General features: G+C 44.3%; 1 protein-coding gene across 3 annotated transcripts in view; it reads right to left on the bottom strand.

Annotated features, from left to right (window-relative positions):
* Positions 1–4,147: 4,147 nt before the first annotated feature.
* SLC17A5 (solute carrier family 17 member 5) overlaps positions 4,148–21,646 on the bottom strand; it is a 51,631-nt gene continuing 34,132 nt past the window's right edge. For 2 of the 3 annotated variants that reach the window (XM_006204339.3, XM_072942653.1), the window contains exons 10-11: positions 9,978–10,068; positions 4,148–5,484 (exon numbers count right to left, since the gene is read on the bottom strand). In XM_006204339.3, the coding sequence (XP_006204401.1) occupies positions 5,332–5,484; positions 9,978–10,068 (244 nt within the window). In that variant the 3' untranslated portion in view covers positions 4,148–5,331. Of the gene's footprint in view, positions 5,485–9,977; positions 10,069–14,392; positions 14,514–21,646 lie in introns of all 3 variants that reach the window. The other variant, XM_072942652.1, reaches the window with a different exon arrangement.

Raw genomic sequence — 21,646 nt, 5'->3', positions numbered from 1 at the left:
CCTCTGACAGCATCCCAATACTTCACACAAAACAGTTTTTTTTTTATTGAAGTATAGTCAGTTTACAATGTGTCAGTTTCTGGTGTACAGCATCATGTTTCAGTCATATGTGTACATACATATATTCCTTTTCACATTCTTTTTCGTTATAGGTTACTATAAGATACTGAATATAGTTCCCCGTGCTGTACGGTAGAAACTTGTTGTTTATTTTATATATAGTAGTTAGTATCTGCAAATCTCGAACTCCCAGTTTATCCCTTCCCACCCCTTTTCTCACCCTGTTAACTGTTAAGTTTGTTTTCTATGTCAAACCAAACAGTTCTGGAGCATTAAAAAGACCGGAGTGTATATCCTATCCTGATGACTTTCAATCCCAACCAAGCTTCCGCGGGCAGCTCAGGTTTCAGCCTGGGGAGTGAGTGTGAAGTTGTGAAATGCTCAAAACCAGGGGCTGTTCTGTGGCCAGACGGGTCAGTGTACACATTTGATCCCGAGAGGCAGTGACTGTCGGAAATGCTAGCAGATCTCAGCTTTTCTGCCTAAAAGAGCAGTTCAGGAAAAGACTTACTGCGGTACTTAGGACGGAAGGGGGATCGCCGGCCGTCAGGGCCGGAAGGCTGTGGGGGCGGGGGTGGAACGGGCCGCTGAAACGCGCTTCCAGCTCAGCTGGGCGATAATGGCTTCTCACTCGCAGGCTCAGGGCTGCCAGTGACGTGGAACCTGTAAGTTTCCTCCTCCTCCGGCATCAAGATAAAGTGAAAGTAAACAGGCGCTTGGAAAATTACTAGTGTTCTTCCTCCTCTAGGAAGGTGGAGAAGGGTGGCAGAAAAGCGGGTGACATTTCCTTTGTTTTCAGCACAGCCTGGATCACGGCCTCATAGCAGAGATCCTGGAATGTGGTGCCTGCGTTACCCTCTTAAAGCACAAACTTTTGTAACTGGCTTTTCTGCTCGTGGTTGCTCTGAAAGGCAGAAGCCTCTGTGTGCCACCGCCATTTACATTTCTATGAGAAAGAGAATCTATTCTTTACCTAAATTAGACATTCACGAGTGTCTGAGAGGAAGAGGAGCCGGGCCTTTCCTCCAGTGCTCTACCTGCTCTCAAAGTAAATGCCCCATCAGCACAAGGGATTTTTAGGGCAAAGGAATTATTCTGTATGACACTATAGTGGTGGCTACATGTCATTATGCGTTTGTCCAAACCCATAGAATGTACATCAAGAGTAAAACCTAATGTAAACTATGGAATTTGGTTGATAATAATGTGCCCATGTTGATTCATTGATTGTACCAAATATGCCACACTGATGAGGGATGTGGAGGGTAGGGGAGTACATATGTGTGGATGGGGAGGGCTATGTGGGAACTCTGTATTTTCTATTCAATTCTCCTATAAACCTGAAACTGCTCTTAAAAAAAAAGTCTATTAAAAAAAAAAGTAAATGCTCCATCAATATCTTTATGTTGGGGGAATTTTATTTTGAACAATGATAAACCGCCCTCGGAGAGATTAGATTATTTCCTTCACTGTAGGGCCTATGTTCAGACACCTCTATTTCTGATTTTTTTGAATATGAAACAAAGGGTGGAGTAAGGAGAAGATGATGATGGTTAATACAGACTGCTGACTTCAGCGTTTGTCCTGGTTTCTTTTGTAACTCTGGCTCTCAAGGTCACTTGACAGCTCAGTTCCCTGGACTTGATTGTTGGGTAGATAATGACGTCTTAAACAGAGAGTTTCAAAGCCTGGATCCTGTGAAGGAAAAGTCTGTTTGTTTCTTTAAACGGAGGTACTGGGGATTGAACCCAGGACCTCACATATGCTAAGCATGCTCTGTACTACTAAGCTATATACCCTCTCCCCAAGCAAAAGATTTGATAAATCAGAATGTAAGCCCCATGAGAAAAGGGGTTTGCTTTTTTCCCTGCTGTATGCCAGGTGCAGAGAACCAAGCCTGGCCCGTGATGAACGCTGGGTAAATATTTGTTGCCTAACTTCGAGGGTAAGTCCTTTGCTAATATTGAACTAGGCTATTCTCAAACACTTTCAAAACCATTTACCAATAACTGCCGCTTATAACTTACTTTGAGGTTAGCATGTCATTCTTTTTTTTAATTTTTGTTTTTTGGTGGGGGTGGTAACTAAGTTTGTTTATTTATTTTTAGAGGAGGTACTGGGGAGTGAACCCAGGACCTCGCGCAAGCTAAGCATGTGCTCTACCACTGAGCTATACCCTCCCCTCCATTATTTACTTCTTTTTTGAGAAGAAATACCCTATTGAAAAAAACAATATAGGAGATAATGCAAATTATAGCTCATTTAACAAAGAGTTGTTTACTAAATATCTATTAAGCAACTAAAATGTTGAGACATTGCATGTATTGTTATGAGGGGGACCGTGCCGAGATTAATCAAACAGGATGCCTGTGGTGAATCTGACAGGGAGACAGAAGCAGACACCAGTCCTGTGTATCCTACAGAGAGGGCTGGGTAGGAGCCAGGGGCTCAGGGAGCCTGCCTGAGCCCTTCAGGTGGTGGTGGTGGTGGGGCCTCCAGGAGGGGAAGGATCACGCCAGACACATGTCCGTATCCTTACTGTCCAGCAAAGAGTAGATGTTCATATTTGTTGAATGATTGAATAATCTCTTCCTCATAACTGAGCCCGAGTTCTCCAGCTTCAAACAGAGAAAAACCTCACAATTAATAAATCACACGGTGTTTCTGTGGATCAGAGGAAGAGCCCATGTCCAGGGCAGGGAGGGTGGAAGAGATCAAGGGTCTTGGAGGAGATGGGGACAAAACACAACCTCAGGGGACCAAGGGATGGAGTTAGCAAAGGTAGGCTGGGGGAGGGGAAGCGGGGAGGGGCTGGAAATGGGGGCACAGGGCTGGGGGGAAACGGAGGGGCAAGTACCCAGTTATAGCTGCACCAGGGTGTGGGAGATGAGGCTGGAGCAGGTGGGGCCCAGGCGGGGAGGGCTGGCTGCTGAGTAGTGGGTTTCCTGGGGGGGCTCACGGTGTTACACATCCCGAGTAGGGAGATGGGACGTACTGGCACCAGGAACCCAGAACCGTAGAGAGTCGGATAGAAGAGGGCCAGACTGAAGGCAGTGAGAACACTTAACTGTTCTGTTCCAGGTGGAAACAAAAGCCCTAAAGATGGAATTTAGGGGATGGGCAGAAGGACAATTTTTTTTAATTTCCAGAGGCTTTAAAAAACTGGAGTGGAAAAGACAGGTAGTTAATCATACACAGGGTTGAGGGTGGGTGGGAGCCCAGGGAGGAGGAATAAAATAGACTCCCAGTCAGAGCCTAGGTGGGGGATGGGGGGGTAGTGGAATGAAACTCTTAGCAGGAGGTGGCAAGAACCACTGGTTTTACCGCGGGTGGATTTAAACAGGGCTCAGGTGCGGTTAAGACACCTTGCTGGGGATGTCCAGAGGGCAGTGGGAAACCTGGTGGTGATTACACAGAAGCTTAAGGAACAGATTTTGGGGATTTTTTGGGGGGGTAATTAGGTTTATTTATTTACTTATTTAACAGAGGTTCTGGGGATTCAACCCAGGACCTCGTGCGTGCTAAGCGCACACTATACCACTGAGCTACACCCTCCCCCACACCCCATTTTGTTTTTTTAGTTTTTCTTAGGCTGGGTTACGCTGCCACATTTGGTAAGGTGAATGAATTCTCCTTCCCACCCCTGCTTGCCTGTTTTCTCTCCAGAGGGAACACTGTTTCCCGGCTTCTCAGGTGTCATTCTAGAGATATTCTGTATACATGCGTGTTTTTATGCCCCCCGAAGAATTGTGTATTTTTGTTCATGAAAGGCTAGAGAAGGCTCGTGCGTATTTGCGACAGAAGAGAGATAACAGGAAGAGAGAAAGCGCTTCGGGAAGCAAACTGAAGAGGACTTTCTGAAGTGGGGTCCAGAGGAGGTGGAGAGAGGATAACCGGAGATGCAGGCGTGTGCTGTTAGCAGGAAGCGGGAGAGGTTTCTGATGCCGCATCACCCCCACGGCCCACGTCTCCCAGCCGGGAGTGGCGGAGGCGCACGTAGGTTGGCGGTTTGGGGAGGATGGCAGGAACGGTGTGAAACAGCCACCCTGGACACCAGAAGACATCACAGAAATGTCAGATCCAAAAATCGATCCAAAAAGGTTTATTGTGATGATTTATAAAAGAAATATCACCATAGCAACGTAAAGCTATTTACAGATTTAAAAATAAATTTATAGAAATGTATACACATCATGTTTCATTAAATAGCTTTAGTTAACATGTTACAGGTAGTGTTGAACAAACACAACGAAAAATCAAGTTCTAAATCACATAAATGCCCTCAAAAGCGTGCTCAAAACCACTGGAAGACGGACGGTCCAGGAAAAAAAACCGGACAAAAAGATGATTACACCACTGGTCACAGGCGACGTGGAAGTCAACATCACTTTAATCCTGAACAACAATCAGACACTTACATGTAAGACAGAGGAAACTGTGTTTTGTTTTTTTTTTTAACTTACTCTGGTGTAGCTTGTAGAACACAGGACTTGAGAACGTAGCCTCTGACCTATGTGACAGCCAGTCTGATCAAGGGCGACGTTATTTCTGGCTAACTGGGTATCACCCTGTCTCTACAGGTTACACGCCAGGCGACAACCAGTGTGCTGGGAAGGGGAAGCGTGAGGGCGCGCGGAGGCTGTGGCTGTGGACCGAGCTGCTCCCGGCCGGCCCGGGACCTCGTCCACCCTGACAGCCCCCGGGGGAGAACACCATCCAAAGCCGTGGCGCCAGCCCCGGCCCTGGACGCCGCCTCTCACACACGCCGGGCGCCGCCCCTGCAGCCCCGGAGGGCGTGCCGCTCTCTGCGCAGTCGCCGGGCCGAGCGAACCCGTGGCTGGCAGCTCTGTGGAGATGCTCAAATGACAGGGGTCGCTGACCACCAGCAATTTTTATGAGGAATGTGAACAAAAGTGGGTGTTTGCCAAGACCTGAGAATTATTATCTAGTTTCATTAAGCAAAGGAATACAGGGTCCATTTCAGCTCATCCCTTTAAGTATAGTGCTTAAAAATAAACAGGACTGCCTGACTTCAGGTGGCCTGACCCGCAGCCAGGTATGTGACCCTAAAGTGCAAGTTCCAGCCAACATGTTATTAATAATTAAAAATAGCTAATTTTACTAATCTGACAACTCATGACATTTCATGATTACAGCCTTAAAAATTTAATACAGTACAATTTTTCTTTGTATATAGATTGCTTACACATTAAAATATCAAAGGCACTTTTAGGTTACATGATAAACAAAAATACATGAAAGCAGACAGGATTATTTATTGGTTCCTTCAGTTTTGTGTCCACGGTGATCACTGACAGCCCAGGTCTGTACTTCACCTTTGGCAAACAGTGTGAAGAAAATGGCACCAGATACGTTAATACCAGCAGCGATGCAGAAAACAGTTTGCCATTCTCTGATAGTGTTCTGCAGAGAAGCAAGGAAAAAAAAAACAATGAAAAACGATTTAGCTTGTAATCCACTTTATAAGAAAGGTGGTGTCACAAGACTGTTACACAAGGGCAGCATTCTTCATAAAGGCCTCATGCTGAAAACAACCTGAATGTCCCTCAGCCGTGAGACTGCAGCATATCTGTTCATTGGAATACTACACAGCAGTGAAGAAGGAGCTACGCCAACACAGACAGAGCTCACAGACATGTGAAGCCAAAGAAGCCAGACGCGAATGAGAACACACCAGACAGTTGATATAAAGCCCTATTCAGACAAAACTAATCTACAGTGTTAGAGGTCAGGGCAGTGGTTGCTCCTGGTTGAGGGTGAGTGATAAAGGAAGGGGCACCTGGGGGCTTTGCAAGGGACATAACATTGTTTCTCAACTAGGAGCTGATTACATGGATGTATTAACTTAGTGAAAATTTGCCCACTATGTACTCAGAATTTGTGCATTTAAAAAATGTGTGATTGGTGGAATCTAGAAAAACAAAGACACAAATGAATTTATTTACAAAACAGAGACAGACTCATGGACACAGAGAACAAATTTATGGTTACCCAGGAGGAAACAGGGTGGAAGGGATAAATTGGGAGCTCAGGATTTGCAGATACTAACTACTATATATAAAATAGATAAGCAACAAGGTCCTACTGTATAGCATGGTGAACTATATTCAATATCTTGTAATAACCTATACTGAAAAGGAATATGGAAACAAATATATGTATGAATATGTATGAATGAAACACTACGCTGTACACCAGGAATTGATGCAACATTATAAACTGACTACACTTCAATTTAAAAAAAGAAAAAAAATGCATGTCTGGGTGGCAGGTGTATAGCTCAGTGTTAGAGTCTGTGCTTAGCATGCAGGAGATCCTGAATTCAATCCTCAGTACCTCCACTGAAAACTACAAAAATAACTAAACCTAATTACCTACACCCCCTCAAAAAATTAAATAGTTGCTTAGTAAACATTAAAAAAAAGGAAAGAAAAAAATTTTTTTAAATGCATGTTATACTTCAATAAAAAGTTTACTAAAAATAAAGCACTGGCATGTCCCTGAACTGTGTTACCAGGAAAGTATTAGTATTGTGCCTGTATATCATCCCCCAGGTTCTTGGAGTGGGAGGGGTCAGGGGCAGATCAAGGAAGGATGAGTTAAGAAGGACTCTGAAGTTCAAGCCTGGGGCCTGGCCAGAAAGACCGGCAGGGCTCCTGAATGGCACACAGCACAGGTGCGGCTGGGACTGGCAGCAGGAGACCCACCAGACACGGCGTGCGATCCACTGGCATAAAAGTTATCAGGCAGTATCGAAAGCTCTGGGTCACGTGACTAACATTAACAACCTTAAAAAAATTAAAAAAAATTTTTTTCTTTTTGGGAGGTAATTAGGTTGATTGATTGACTGATTGACTGAATGCAGGTACTGGGGATTGAACCCAGGACCCTGTTTTTGCTAAGCAGGCCCTCAGCTATACCCTTCCCACCCACAACATTTTTTTTTTAATTAAAAATTCTTTTTTTACTGTTTCAGCATAACCAGAGTGCTAGACTTGCAGCGCTTAAGAAAAGGAAAAAAACCCAGCAGTAGAACTGGTAATAAGGAATTAAAAAAAGAGAGGCACCTGGCAGCTGGCGTGCGGTCATTTATTTAGGAAATAGGAAAAACGTGGATGAGAAAGGTGCACTCTGTGGTTAATTATACTTAGCTGAGATGAAGGTATTTTGGTGAAAAAAAAAATCTTAGAAATCCATCTTAAACTTTAGGCGCATTTAGATACGTCAACAATGTGTCCCCATCCGGCAGGAGGAGTCCGTGGGGAATTACATCATGCACCAGACAGACAGGATCTCAAACAAGGCTGCCCTGTGTGAGGCACAGGGCGAATAAGACCTCAGTGTTATTTGGAGGCAACGGGTGACTTAAAATCAATCAGTTGTACCAGAGATGGCACAGAGCTCCTGGTTTGCATTTTAACAGAAATTCCACCAGTTTTTAGAGAACGCTGTTTTGTTGGTAACAGAGTTGAACCTCAGACACACTTTGCTTTTTATTTCACTCTCTAACTCATTCCACAAAGTTTCTGAGGCCGTGCAGTGAACTTTGTCAACAGTTAACAATTGTAAAGGCAAGAGTGTTTTTGCTTTAAAAAAAAAAGCGGCCTTTTAATTATTATTATTTTTTAAAACTAGTGGGGAGAGTATAACTCAAGTGGCAGAGCATATGCTTAGCACACACAAGGTCCTGGGTTCAGTCCCCAGTTCCTCCTCTAAAAATAAATAAAATAAGTAAACCTAACTACCCTCCCCTAAAAAATAATAAAAATAAAATAAATTTAAAACCTTAAAATTTTGTATTTTCCCCTTTTTCTTGTCTTTTTTTGTTTTTAATGGAGGCACTGGGGATTGAACCTAGGACCGTGTGCATGCTAAGCACATGCTCCACCACTGAGCTGTACCCCACCCCCTCCAGTAATGGCCTTTTTAATAACGTATCTGGAATCCAGTTGCTCACACTGGACAAACGTTCAGGGCTTCAGTTCAGGAGTCCGCCCATTCCCAGAAGTGCAGTCCCCCATGACTGCGCGCTGACTTGGGTTCGGGTCACAAAGCTCCACGAGGACAAGGCTAACATTCGTGACGTGACCGCACCGGGCCGCAGGGTTTTAGAAGAAAGCTTTCCCCGCCCCCTCGCATGAGGCGAGAGCAAGTCCCAACGCGGGGGTCCTGATTGAGCTGAGCGAGGAATCAGGCGTGGGGGGCGCCGCCAGCAGCGAGCTCACACCCCTCGGAAGTCAGTGTATTTGGTAACAAGGAAGTTCGTAAGCCTGCCCTGCCGTGCTGAGGATTAGACAGTGCTAGTTTCATCACAGAACAAACAGAACAGAGAGAAAATCAAGTCTTTTGGAAGTTTAACAATGCATTTCACCAGTCTTTCATATCTTCTTACACAGGAGAAAGCTGGCGCTGCAAAGGGCCTTTGAGGCCACTGAACTTCATTTCTTTTTCTTCCTATTTTCTTTGTGTGTGGGGGGTAATTAAGTTTGTTAATTTATTTACTTATTTTAATGGAGGCACTGGGGATTGAACCCAGGACCTCGTGCGTGCTAGGCATGAGCTCTACCACTGAGCTATACATACCCTCCCCCTCCTAGAACTCCATTTCTTACATAATAACTCAGTCTCTGCTTGGAGACCTGGCCCCAGCTTCCTCCCACGGTCAGGCGACCAGCCCCGGGTCCCGCGTCTCTGGGGCCTCTTCCGGCACCAGCCCTTCCCACACCCCCAGCTCAGTCCTCCCGGCCCCTGCCACCCAAACTGGCTGTTCCCTCCTCTGTAGCCCACAGCACACTGCACACTTTTTTCCTGCAGCTTTTTGTCACACTGCACTTTTCACTACCTGTAATCTCTAAACGGCAAGTTTCTCAAAGGCAGGACCCTGTCATTTCACCCCCGAATCCTCAGAACCTGTCAGGTTGATAAACACTGGAGAAATGCCAGTTGAATGCATGCTGGACTATTTCAGGGCTCACTAACTCGTCAGGCAGCCCATTCCACACACTGACAGCTCTAAGCAGAAAACTCGCTGGCTGTCTCCTTGAAACTTCTCTGCATCTGTCTTTGTGGAGCTGCTGAGAAAAAGTCACCATCTTTCAACTACGTGAAGACACCCAAATGTCTCCCCAAGTCTTCTCCTGGAAACATTCTCCATTACTCCAACTGGTCCTATTTTTGTTGTCGTTGTTTGTTTGTTTTGTATTTTTGGTGGGGAGGTAGAGTTATTTATTCATTCATTCATTTAAATGGAGGTGCTGGGGATTGAACCCAGGACCTCATGCATGCTAATAAGCTTAAGCGCTCTATCACTGAGCTATACCCTCCCCACCACTAACTGGTCCTATTCACTCACACATGATTTCCTGGTACTTTTCTGGACCTGCTTCTTGAATAGTTCTACATCACCAACTTATATTCCCAATTGGTATTCATTCAAACCAAAGATACAAGTTATTTATTTCGTACAATATTACAACATTTAAGAACTTGTGTGGTTTCAGCTACAAGGTCTTCATTTAACTTAGTTGTTGTTCTGTCTACAATCCAAAGGGGTGGGAAGGCATAGCTCAGTGGCAGACTGCCTGCTTAGCACGCATGAGGTCCTGGGTTCCATCCCCAGTACCTCCACTAAGAAATAAATAAACCTAATTACTTCTCCCCTAAAAAAAACACAACAAACAGACAAATAAAAGACAAAATAAAATCCATAGAATGTTCCTTGAAAATATACTTTCCTACCCTGTAAGGTATGGAGCTTTTTGGTGCTATAAAGAATTGCATAAGAATAAACATTCAGAATTTTACTCTTAATGGAAAAATTTTACCCTCAACTTTGACACAGCTGAGCAGCCTCAAAGGAACTGGTTTTTCAGTTTATAGGCAAACCGTCCACTTACCTCAGGGGTCAGACTTCTGGCGATGATGGGCCCGACCATACCAGGGATGGTGGCAAATGTGTTTGTGATGCCCAGGAGGACACCAGCGTACCTGCAGATACATTTCACAGACGCTTGTTACTGTCACACATTCAAATAGCTCTGTCAGTAGACAGCTACGCTGCTGCCAGGCTGTATTCCTGTGAGATTTTATGTCTAAATGAAGTGTTTCACTGAAATGGGACTAAACATTTAGCTGCTGAAAAACCCGCATTTCAGTGGTTCTGCCATCAAGGGAGGGCATAGCTCAGATGGTACAGTGTGGGCTTAACATGCACGAGGTCGTGGGTTCAATCCCCAGTACCTCCTCTGTAAATAAATAGATAAACCTAGTTACCGTCCTCCCCCCAAAAAGAAACGTCTCTTCAATAGCTCTAACACCATAGAGAGGAGCACCGCCCTGGAGGTGACCCCTTTTACAGTGAGATACGATTCTCATGCATGACTGTATCAAGATAGGAAACCTGATGTGTCTTAAACTTTTTTTAAGTTAAAAAAAGAACTTATTTCTTGATTACAAAATTTATGTCACTGTTAAATTTTTTTAATTACAAAGAAAATAAAATTACTTACAACTCCTCTACACAGATGCTCAACAGTGACATTTTGGTTAAGTATCCTACTTTTTTTTCTGTGTATATTTGTGATAATACATTATAGAAATGAGATCATACTGATAACACAATCTCACAAGTTACTCGTTCAACTTATTACATATCTTCTTGTACCGAAATCCTTGCACACTGTCCCAGAAATAGGCTGGGTTTATAGTGTGTGTGTGTGTGTGTGTGTGACAAAAACCCATTTTTAATAAACTCAGAAAAAAGTTCTGACATTTTAAGGGTAAATCTTGGGGGAGTGGATTTTTTTTTTGCATTCTTTTTTATTGAAGTATATTCAGTTTACAACTGACTATATAGTTGTGTCAATTTCTGGTGTAGAGCCTACTGTTTCAGTCATATATATGGGATATTCTTATTTATGTGTAGATGCAAGCCTTTAAAGAATGAACTGCCTGTTTTGGGAAATGCAAATTATCTGTTGATTCCTCCAGTGTGGACTGAGGAAGGAAGGCTACCATAGCCAAGATCTTAGATACTACCCTAAAAAGAATGAAATGCCCATCATTTTCTATAAAGAAATCATATTGGACAAAGGAGGCAAGAATATAATGACAGAGAAAAGACAGTCTCATCAGTAAGTGGTTGGAGGAAAATCGGACAGCCACATGTAAAAAGATGGAATTAGAACATTCTTTAACACCATATACAAAAATAAACTTGGGGGGAGGTACGGCTCAGTGGTAGAGCACGTGCTTAGCATGCACGAGGTCCTGGGTTCAATGTCAGTACCTCCATTAAGTAAATAAATAATAAAGAAAGAAACCTAATTACCCATCCCCAACAACAACAACAACAAAAAACTCAAAATGGATTAAAGATCTAAATGTAAGACTGATACTCTAAAATTCCTAGAAGAAAATATAGGCAGGACATTCTTTAACATAAATTGTAGCAATATTTTTTTGGATCTGTCTCCTAGAGTAATGGAAATAAAAGCAAAAATGAACAAATATTACCTAATTAAACTTAAAAGCTTTTGCACAGCTAAGGATACCACAACAAGACAAAAAGACAACCTATGGAATGGGAAAAAGTACTTGCAAATGATGTGACTGACAAGGGACTAATTTCCAAAACATACACATAGCTTTTACAGCTCAATATCAAAAAACAAACAACCCAATTGAAAAATGGGCAGAAGACCTAAACAGACATTTCCCCAAAGAAGACATACAAATGGCCAATAGGCACATGAAAAAATGCTTAATATCGCTAATTATCAGAGAAATGCAAATCAAAACTACAATGAGGTATCACCTCATGCCAGTCAGAATGGCCATCATTCAAAAGTCCACAAACGATAAATGCTGGAGGGGCTGTGGAGAAAAGGGAACCTTCCTACACTGTTGGTAAGAATGTAAATTGGTGCAGCCACTGTAGAAAATAGTATGGAGGTTCCTTAAAAAACTAAAAATAGAGTTACCATATGGTTCAGTAACACCACTCCTGGGCAGATATCTGGAAAAGACAAAAACTCTAATTCAAAAAGATACATGCGCCCCAGTGTTCATAGGAGCATTATTTACAATAGCCAAGACATGGAAGCAACCTAAATGTCCATCAACAGATGACTGGATAAAGAAGATGTGGTATATTTATACAATGGAATACTACTCAGCCATAAAAAAGAGTAAAATAATGCCATTTGCAGCAACATGGATGGACCTAGAGATTATCATATTGAGTGAAGTTAGGTCAGAGAGAGAAAGTCAAATATCATATGATATCACTTGTATGTGGAATCTTAAAAAATGACACAAATGAACTTATTTACAGAACAGACTCGCATAGAAAACGAACTTATCAAAGGGGAGAGAGGGGAGGGATAAATTAAGAATTTGGGATTAACAAATACATACTACTATATATAAAACAGATAAACAACAAGGACCTATTGTATAGTTATTAGAATAACCTATAATGGAAAAGAATCTAAAAAGAATATAAATATATATGTATGTATAACTGAATCTTACTCTGCTGTACACCAAAAACTAACACTGTAAGTTAACTAAACTTCAATTAAAAATTTTTTTAAAAAAAGAAGTCATATTGGACTGATAATCAGGAGACCTAAAGGTTACTGACCTAGCTTCACCCTCAACCGCCTGTGTGGCCTTGGGTAAGTCAGTGATAGTTTATTATTTCCCCTGTCATTCATGGGTTCATGGATGTATACACAGAACATGTCTGGTGGTCCCAGCTAAGCTTCCCCACACCCCACCACAAAGGTTTACTGAGTGTAGCCTATATATGGAAATGTACACCAATCTTAAGTGTATAGCTTGACGAATTTTGACAAGGCGACACAACCATGTCATTAGCATTCAATAAGACACGGAAAGTACTGGTATGAACATTTTAAAGGACATTTTACACACGGTGGTGCTGCCTTGCAGACTGTATGAACTGTGATTTGAATTCTCACGATTTTGTCGGGCACCCCCCAGCCCGTCCTCAGACATTTCCAGGGTGGTCTCACACTGGCCCCAGGAAGGCTGCAGACCTCTGCCGAGACTGGCCCTGGCCCTGGCCCCCGCCCAGCCTTGCTCCTCGCTGCTGCACAACATGCCGCCTCGGACCGAGACAGTTGCTGCTCACCTTCACTTGGACTATCGCCACAGCCCCAAATCCATGCTCCTTCCAACCAAATCACCCGCCTGGCGCCGCCTTCCTCCGCCCAGTTCGCCCACATTGAGCTCTGTCTTCCCAGCATTTGTATCGTCCTCAAAGCCAGCATTTCGTGTTTTAAGAGGTAATCGTTCTCTAACTCAAGTTTACTGATTCTGACTCCGGGGTCTCCCTGCAAACTCCCCCTTTTTACTGCCAGTAGCCAGTGAAACATATATTCTCCTTCAACCCACACTGACCAGAGAAGTGGCCAGTGACCCGCAGCTGTCAGGCCCCTTGAGCAGCCCAGGGGGCTCTGGCTGCACTGGCTGCTGGGGCTGGTCCCCCCCGGAGACGGGCACTGGCTCAAAGGATCACACAGTGTGCAACCTTTTGGGTGACTTACTAGGGTCGCTGAATTATTCTAAGTCATTGTATCAACGTGTGGGCATCAGCTGAAGCAGCTGCAGTTTTGTCCTGCAGATGGTCCTATATTCGGGATTTTGTAGACTGTGTCCCTGAGGCCTCATGTGAAAGAGTCCGAATGTCCCCCCTGTTTCCTATACACTGGTGTATCTAGACTTGCCATCCTAGGGGGCTCGTGAGACTTAGGTTTGATATTTTTATCAAGGAAACTTAAAGGTGGTGATGAAGTTAAAAATTAGGTAGCCAGTAGTGGCAGAGCACGTGCTTAGCACACATGAGGTCCTGGGTTCAGTCCCCAGTACCACCATTTAAAAACAAAAAAGCTTATTTACCTTCCTACCAAAAATTTTTTTAAAAATTAGCTAGCTGAGTTAATTTATTAAGTTATTTTATTAATATTATGATTAATTATAGTATATATCATTTATTATATCACAACTCTAATATTATGATTATATTATATACCATTATATATTATATTAATTAATATGGCTAATTAATATTATACTATTAATATTATGAGGCATTTATTATTTTTTGTAAAAGTCATCTAGACATATAGAAAGTCCAATTAGAGTTTTTCATTTTTTAATGAGATCATCAGTGTTATTATAAAATAAAATTGCAGTCAACATTACAGAAGCTTGATGTTTACCAGCCCACACAGTCTTACTGTGGGATACTGCTATTTCTATTAGGGTTTGGGATACTCGATACCTTGGCTGTAAACGACTGATGTGAAATTTCTCTCCCCACTTCAGACACGGGAAAGTGCCGGCTCTGGACTGAACCGTGTCTTCCCCAAGTCCATACTCCCAGTGTGGCTGCATCCGGAGGGCTTTGAGGAGGCAATTTAGGTTAAATGAGGTCACAAAGGTAGGGGCCCAACCCAACAGGATTAGTGGCTCATAAGAAGAAGAGAGATGGCTCATTTGCTCTGTCTCTGTGAGCACATGCGGAGGAGAGGACACACGAGGACACAGGGAGGAGGTGGCCGTCTGCAAACCAGGATGCGAGCACTCATCAGAAACTGACCCTGCTGCCACCCTGACCTTGGACTTCTAGCTTCCAGAAATGTCAGAAAATCAGCTTCTGTTTTTCAAGCTATTCAGCCACATGATATTTTGCATGGCAGCCTGAGCTGACTAACAGTGCCAAAATTAAAAGAAAAAACCCAAAAACCTGTGGAACTGAATTGTTATCTATAAACATCCCAAATTTTCACGTTGAAAACTCGTGAATACAGGGTACATTAACAACACCATGTGGCCCAGATCCTTCTGGCTTATGCCCTCTAGGGAGTGGATCTTAAATTAACTGAGCTTGGCAGAACCTGTCCTTTTTTTTTTTTAAACCATTAACACCTTGGCAGTGGGAGGAACGGACTGCAACGCTGCCAGGCCTTTTCAGGGATAGATATTAAGTGCAGATGAATGCTGTGAGATTCCACATGTCAGCACTGAGAAGCTCATTCAAGTATTTATATTACGCTTGGCCAGAGAGGGCCATGAAAGATTGATGAGTCCTGGAAAAGAAAGACGTTGTACAGACTCAGTCTGGATTCTGTGCTGCGGGAGTCCTAGGACTCTGTGGGACTGATGCGGAAAGTCCATCCAAATCCCATGAATCTGGGCAACAAAACTACCCACGGAAAATATTTAATCTACAGAAGAAAAGGCTTAGAAAATACCAGGTAGACATATGTTTACATATTATTAGGAATATTATTGAAAAACTTTATGTCAGGCACGGATTCTAAGTATTTTCTATACATTACCCCACTTCAATAGTAAAATGAACCCCAAAAGGTAGGGATTACTATCTTAATCTATAAGTAAGAAAGAAAGACTATACAATGTTACCCGGTTGGCCTGACAGCAAATCAGTACTTAATATTAGAATGTTATCATCTATAATGCGGCCTTACTGGAAACGCAGTCATCACTGAATTCAACCTGTAGGAAAGAGCGATTTTCCCAAGGTTAATTTTTCACCAGAAGCCCTAGTGGTGACTGCTTGAAGGTCTGTCGTTCTCAGTATTCTGGTTCTAACCAGTAGACTGTTATCCACGGCATGGGCACAGTATGGTCACGAGATATGTAACCCCATGGTGAGCCACGACACAGGGACCTAGAAACAACCAGTATGCTTTGAACCAAGACACTCTAGTTGGAAAATAAAAAAACTGAAAGCTCATCTGAAGGGTTGAATCAAAATACAAGGGAGAGAAACAATTCTGACTTTGAGGAGGTGACCTTACATTTCTACTGCTATGTGATTTTTTAAAAGTTAACTTATGTTGTTCACAGCCATAAATGTGGGGCCTCGGTCAGCTGAGAGCAGGCAGGCATAGTTCATCACCTGTTCATGACCGCATTCTCCTAACTTCTTTTTTTTTAATGGAGGTATTGGGGATTGAACCCAGGACCTCGTGCATGCTAAGCACGTGCTCTACCACTGAGCTATACGGCCACCCCCACCCATTTGCCTATCTTCTGCAACTACCTGCTATTCCCATTTATATTATTAAACTGTTTAGCTTCACACCGTATCTAGATAAATATCTGTTTTGACTTACAAAACTCACAGTTGTCAGGGGAGGGCCAGGGTCTTTAAGGCGTAGAGTTCAAGCATCCAGCTGAGGCTGGAAGCCTAGTTCCAGAGTCTCGACTGCAGGCTGCCCTGTCCACGCTTCAGGACGAGAGGTCCCCACACTCCGAGCCAGCAGACGCTTACCCAGATGCCAGCAGGGACCAGGCTTCTTTCATGTCTGTGTATTCAGCGTGTGGTACAGTGTGTTTAACGACCAGACCTGTTAATCGGTATGCTCTGACACAGAGATTCAGTAATTACAAATCCAGGTAGTTGTAGATTCATCCTTCCCCACCCTGTCCAAAAGGACACCATGAGAGACCTTGCTGAAATCCTGATCATAACAAATACACTGTGTGTACGAGGCTGAAAATGATGTTGAGAAATTGAGACTGCTTTGCTCTTCAGGGTCTTTGTGCCCCAATGGCGGCTCCTCGGTGATCAGTACTTTCTCTTCTAAGAACTCACTGATCATCCCTTTAGTATTTCACTTGGATTGGTTCATGACCCCGTCACGGTCCCTGACGCAGTTTTCCAGAAAATAATAATAACGTTTATTGCATTACGTGCAAATGCACTTGCTTCGTTATGATCTAAGTGTTCTCTGTGTGCGTGGGTGTGTGTGTGTGTGTGTGTATGCTTGCTCTATTTAATCCTCACAACAATTTTATAAGGTAGGTACCAGGGATGTTTGTTTTTTTCTTCTCTAGCGTCCACTTCCATCTTCTTTTGACAACAGCTCCCAATTTCTCTTTGATGATAGTTTTCCTTCATTGTCAGCTTAAGAGAGCAGAGTGGGCCAGATGCCAGGGCTCTGAGCAATCTCGAACTACGTTTCAGCTCCATGAACTGCAGCGGATGGCTTCCCGCCTTCCTTCTGGCGGGGTGGTGCTGAGCAGATTTTATGCTCCGGATCAGTTTTCACTCCCACGCTGATGTACATCGTTTTAGAATTAAGTCACATTAACTGAGGCAACCAGAGTACGTATCTGTTCTCAGCAAAGAGTTCTTTCCCCTGAGTTCTCAAAATAACTGTGAGTGCCTCTTTGATGACCAGTGTTTAAGATCTTTAAGTAAGTCGTTGAGGGGCACCCAGGTCTTTCTTCCCAGACCACGGAGCTGGAAGACCAGGGTTCAAGTCTTCCACCTGCCACTTGCTAACTCTGACTCTGCAAGTCACACAACTCCTGAGTGTCTTTATCTTCCAAATGAGTTCTTTTTTTAATTAAAAAAAATTTAAAGGTTTATTTATTTAACGGATGTACTGGGGATTGAACCGAGGACCCCGCGCGTGCTAAGGATGCGCTCTACCACTAAGCTATACCTTTCCTCCTCCAAATGAGTTCTTTGTGTTTGTGAATTCACGTCTTGTGTGGATGTTCCCAACGGCTCCTCAGCCTCCACTCCAGGGAGGTTTAGGGGCACTGGCTCCCTCACCTCTAACACTGGGGGTGGGTACTGATTGTGCTAAAGTCAGATGGTACCCCCTTGGCCAGGGGGGTTGCTACAGGGGTGGATATGTGAGTCGTCAGCCTAGTTCCAAAATGAAGCCCAGGACATATTCCCATGATGGGGAGAGGAAAAGACCCTTTTCTTTCTTCCTTGATGTAAATGAAGGAGCAGGTGATCCCCGTCATTACATCAGTCATTTCACTGTGGTTTTACCAGCAGACCCGCCCTCAGGATAACACTGGTCTCATGAAGGCAGAGTAGAGAATGGGGAAGAAATGGGGCTTTGGTGATCTCAGTGGACAGCTGGGTGTCACCTCCCGCCTGAAGCCTCCAGCCTCTGCACTCTGCACTAACAGGCTACCTGTTTAGCCAGCTTCAATAAGGATTTCTATTCCTTCAGCTAAAAGTGTCCAAGAGAGAAGACAGCGTAAGCCTCTCTTATGCCAAAGTCTCAATTCCTGTTAGCTCTTTGACTCAATCTTAGGTTGGTCAAAATCTCAAGCCTGTATCAGCATATTTGCAGGCCGACACCTGGGTCGCTGAACGCCAAAGAAGTAACAGCTCCGTAGACCAGCGAGAGTACACAATTGCTCTCTGACATCTGCTGGCCGTCCTGATGCCTGGAATCCCTTCGAGGAGTTCTTCGTGACTGCTTTTTTCTCAGGAGCTATGTCGAACCTTTATCATTCTCACGTTTTTCACTCTGTTTTTTTTCTCCCTTAGTCTCAGTGATGAATCTGACCCCCATGTCACAGGGAAACCAAGGACTGACAGTTAAGATTTTTCAGTCGTTTATCTACTGCCACCTAATGCTTCAAAAGGTAGGAGCTTCAGAAAACAGAGATCTGTCATCTCACAGTTTCTGTAGGCTGGGAAGGTGGGAGTGGTGTGGCTGGGTGGTCCTGCTTCGGGGCCTCTCAGGTTGCTGTCAGGCTGGGGCTGCCATCATCTGAAGGCATGACTGGGGCTGGGCTTTGTCCTGGGTGCTGAGTGTCCACCCCACACGGCAGCTGGTGCCCCCTCCGTGTGACTCATCCGAGGGATGAGAGCAGGGAGGACCCTGTGTTGCCCCCAGTCAGGCACCATCACTTCCGCCACATTCTACTCCTTGGAAACAGGTCACTGGATCCCATTTGTGCACAAGGGGTGGGGGGCAGGCTCCCCTGTTTGGAGGGAAGGGCGCTGAAGGATCTGTGGTCCTACTTTAAAACCACAATTCTCAGTTCTCATCTCACTTGAAAGCTTTTCTCCAGCGGAACCGCCTGACCTCTCGCGTCCTCTTCTCAGCTGCAAGCCCGCCCCTTCCCTCGGGCCCTGGGCTTTATTGGCCTCCTCATCTCACCATATTAACACACTTGGGTCTCTCTTTTTTTTTTTTGATTTAAAAACGTCATTTATTCATAAATATGTCTTTGTCAGGTGTGACTGTCCAGCCTGCTGTGGCCATACTTGGCCATGTCGATCAGGCTCTGCACACTTAGGTCTCTTATCTTAAAAAAAAAATCCTCCATCAATATGCATCCACCTTTAGGTTTTTTCCCTTCCCTTTATGGTTAATAGTTTTTTTTTAAATTTACTTTTTATTTTTGTTGTTTTTTTGGAGGGGGTAGGATATCAGACTTACTAATTATTATTATTTTAATGGAGGTCCTGAGGATTGAACCCAAGACCTTGTGCATGCTAAGCACTTGCTTGACCACTGAGCTATGCCCTCCCCCCTCATCCTGCTGTTTCTAACAAGCAGCACTCCTGATGACTCTGTTGTGGGGGGTAAGGGATTGCACTCTGAAGCCACGGCTGGAAGCCATCTTCACTTCCTCATCTCTCCATTCCCTCCTTGAGCTGCTGCCGCCTGACTGGCCTCTCCATGGGAGCATCTTCCCCGAGCTCTTTGGTGACCTTCTCCATCTGGTGGTCCGATCCAGGCAACACTTTCATTCTTCTTTGACTTGACTTCTCTGGGGCATCTGATGCTGCTGACCGAGCCCTCGCTCCGGGGGTGGCAATCTCCACGCATTTTCCTTAACCTTCTCCGGTCGCTCCTTCTCAGTTCTCTTTGCATCTGTGGTCTCGTCAGTTTGTGTAGTAGTTTTACCCAATTCCAGGGCTGCATCCCCTACTCATACGTTGGCCACCCCTATGTCTGTGTCTCTTGTCCAGATCTCACCCTTGAACTGAAGACTGGATGGCCTCAGCTTCCTAGAACCCGCGTTCTCGACTTTCCAGGTGGCTCCTTTGTGGTCTCCCCTTCTGGTAATTTCATGTCTTTCTAGCCTCCACGTTTGCCAACATCCAGTCCTGGAACCACCGGCCTTGTCATTTTACCCTGTCTCCCCAGGAAACCTCCTCTTCAAAGCCTCTGAAGCTGGATGACTAGTCCCTAATTTTCATTTCCGGTCAAATCGACTTTCCAAGTTCTAGATCCAAATGTCAAACTGCCTACAACTACACTACTTTCTAGATGTTTTCACAAATTTCTAAAATTTGACATGTGAAATTTTTTATCTTCCCCCTTCTTCCTCCAGACACCCCAATTTCAGTGGTGGCACAACTCTCCACCAAGCTGCCCAAACAAAATGCATGCAAATCATTATCCTTGACACCTTCCTCACTCTTTGGGTCTAATCTAGTGTCAGGTCCCATCTACAGTATTTACAAAAATCTCAAATCTGCCTACTTCTTTACATCTCCCGTCCCCGCTCCAAACCATCATCGCCTCTTATCTGAGTTACTGCAGCAGCCTCCTAATTAGTTCCCTCTATGTGTATCCTTTTTTGGGGGGTGGGGATGGGGAATTAGGTTTATTTATTTTAATTTTTTTTTTTAAAGGGAGGCACTGGAGATTGAACCCAGGACCTCGTGCATGCTAAGCACACGCTCTACCACTAGGCTGTACCCTCCCCCCCAACTTGCATTCTTGTCCACACAAGAGTGACCTCAAAATACAGAGAACGTCACTTCCTACTTGCTTTGGATACAACAGAAAATGCTTACCACAGGCTCCTCCTAGACTGCGTTACTCCCCAGCGCTCTCCCCTCTGCATCGCAGCCACAGACGACCTTCTCTCAGTTACACGAAATTCACTGTTACGGACTGAATGTTTGTGTGCTTCCAAAATTCTCATGTCAAAGCCCTAACCCTCAATGTGACTGTACTGGGAGACAAGGTCTTTAGGAAGTGCAAAGGTTGGAGGAGACCCTAAGGATGGACCCTGACCGGCCATGGTTGGTGCCCTTATTAAGAGGAGGAAGAAGCACCACAGCCCCGCCTCTCTGCTCACACGCTTGTACGCACACCCAGCGAGGGTTGCACGAACACACAGCAAGAAGACAGCCCTTCTGCAAACCAGGAAGAGAGTCCTTGCCAGAAACCAACCAAGCAGGCACCTTGATCTTGGACTTCTCGCCTCTAGGGCTGTGAGAAGATAAGTTTCTGTCGTGTGAGCCCCCAAGTCTGTGGTATCGTGTCATGGCAGCCCAGGCAGCCCGGGACATGCCCCGATTCCTTCCTCCTCTAGTGTAAATTCTGTCTGGAGTACAACTTCTTTTTTGTGTAATTTCTTCTTACTCATTCTTCAGGCTTTAGCTTAAATATCACTTCCTCAGAAAGGCTTTCCCTTGTTCCCTGATCTGCATTGTTGTCCCCTATTATAGTCTCTCCTTTTTCCTTCAAAAAGTTGGGTCTCCTTTGTGTGATTCTGTCCTCGAATGCACTGGGGTCAGTGTGAGCCCCGAGGATGGTGAGATGGAACCCCTATTCTCACTGGGCGGACAGACATGAGTTATAATGTGCTGTATGTAATGTTTCCGAGGGAACATTGGGGGCAGAGGTGATGATGGTTAAAAGTTTAAATTAAAAAAAGAACGTCATGCTTTAATGATCGTGCAAACTGAAACTGTGTTTAAGACTTTAAAGTCATTCCTAAA

Source organism: Vicugna pacos, chromosome 18 (genome assembly GCF_048564905.1).
Source record: "Vicugna pacos chromosome 18, VicPac4, whole genome shotgun sequence".
Classification (NCBI taxonomy): domain Eukaryota; kingdom Metazoa; phylum Chordata; class Mammalia; order Artiodactyla; family Camelidae; genus Vicugna; species Vicugna pacos.
The sequence above is the reverse complement of the archived record's forward strand: the minus strand, read 5'-3'. Positions and strand labels throughout refer to the sequence as shown.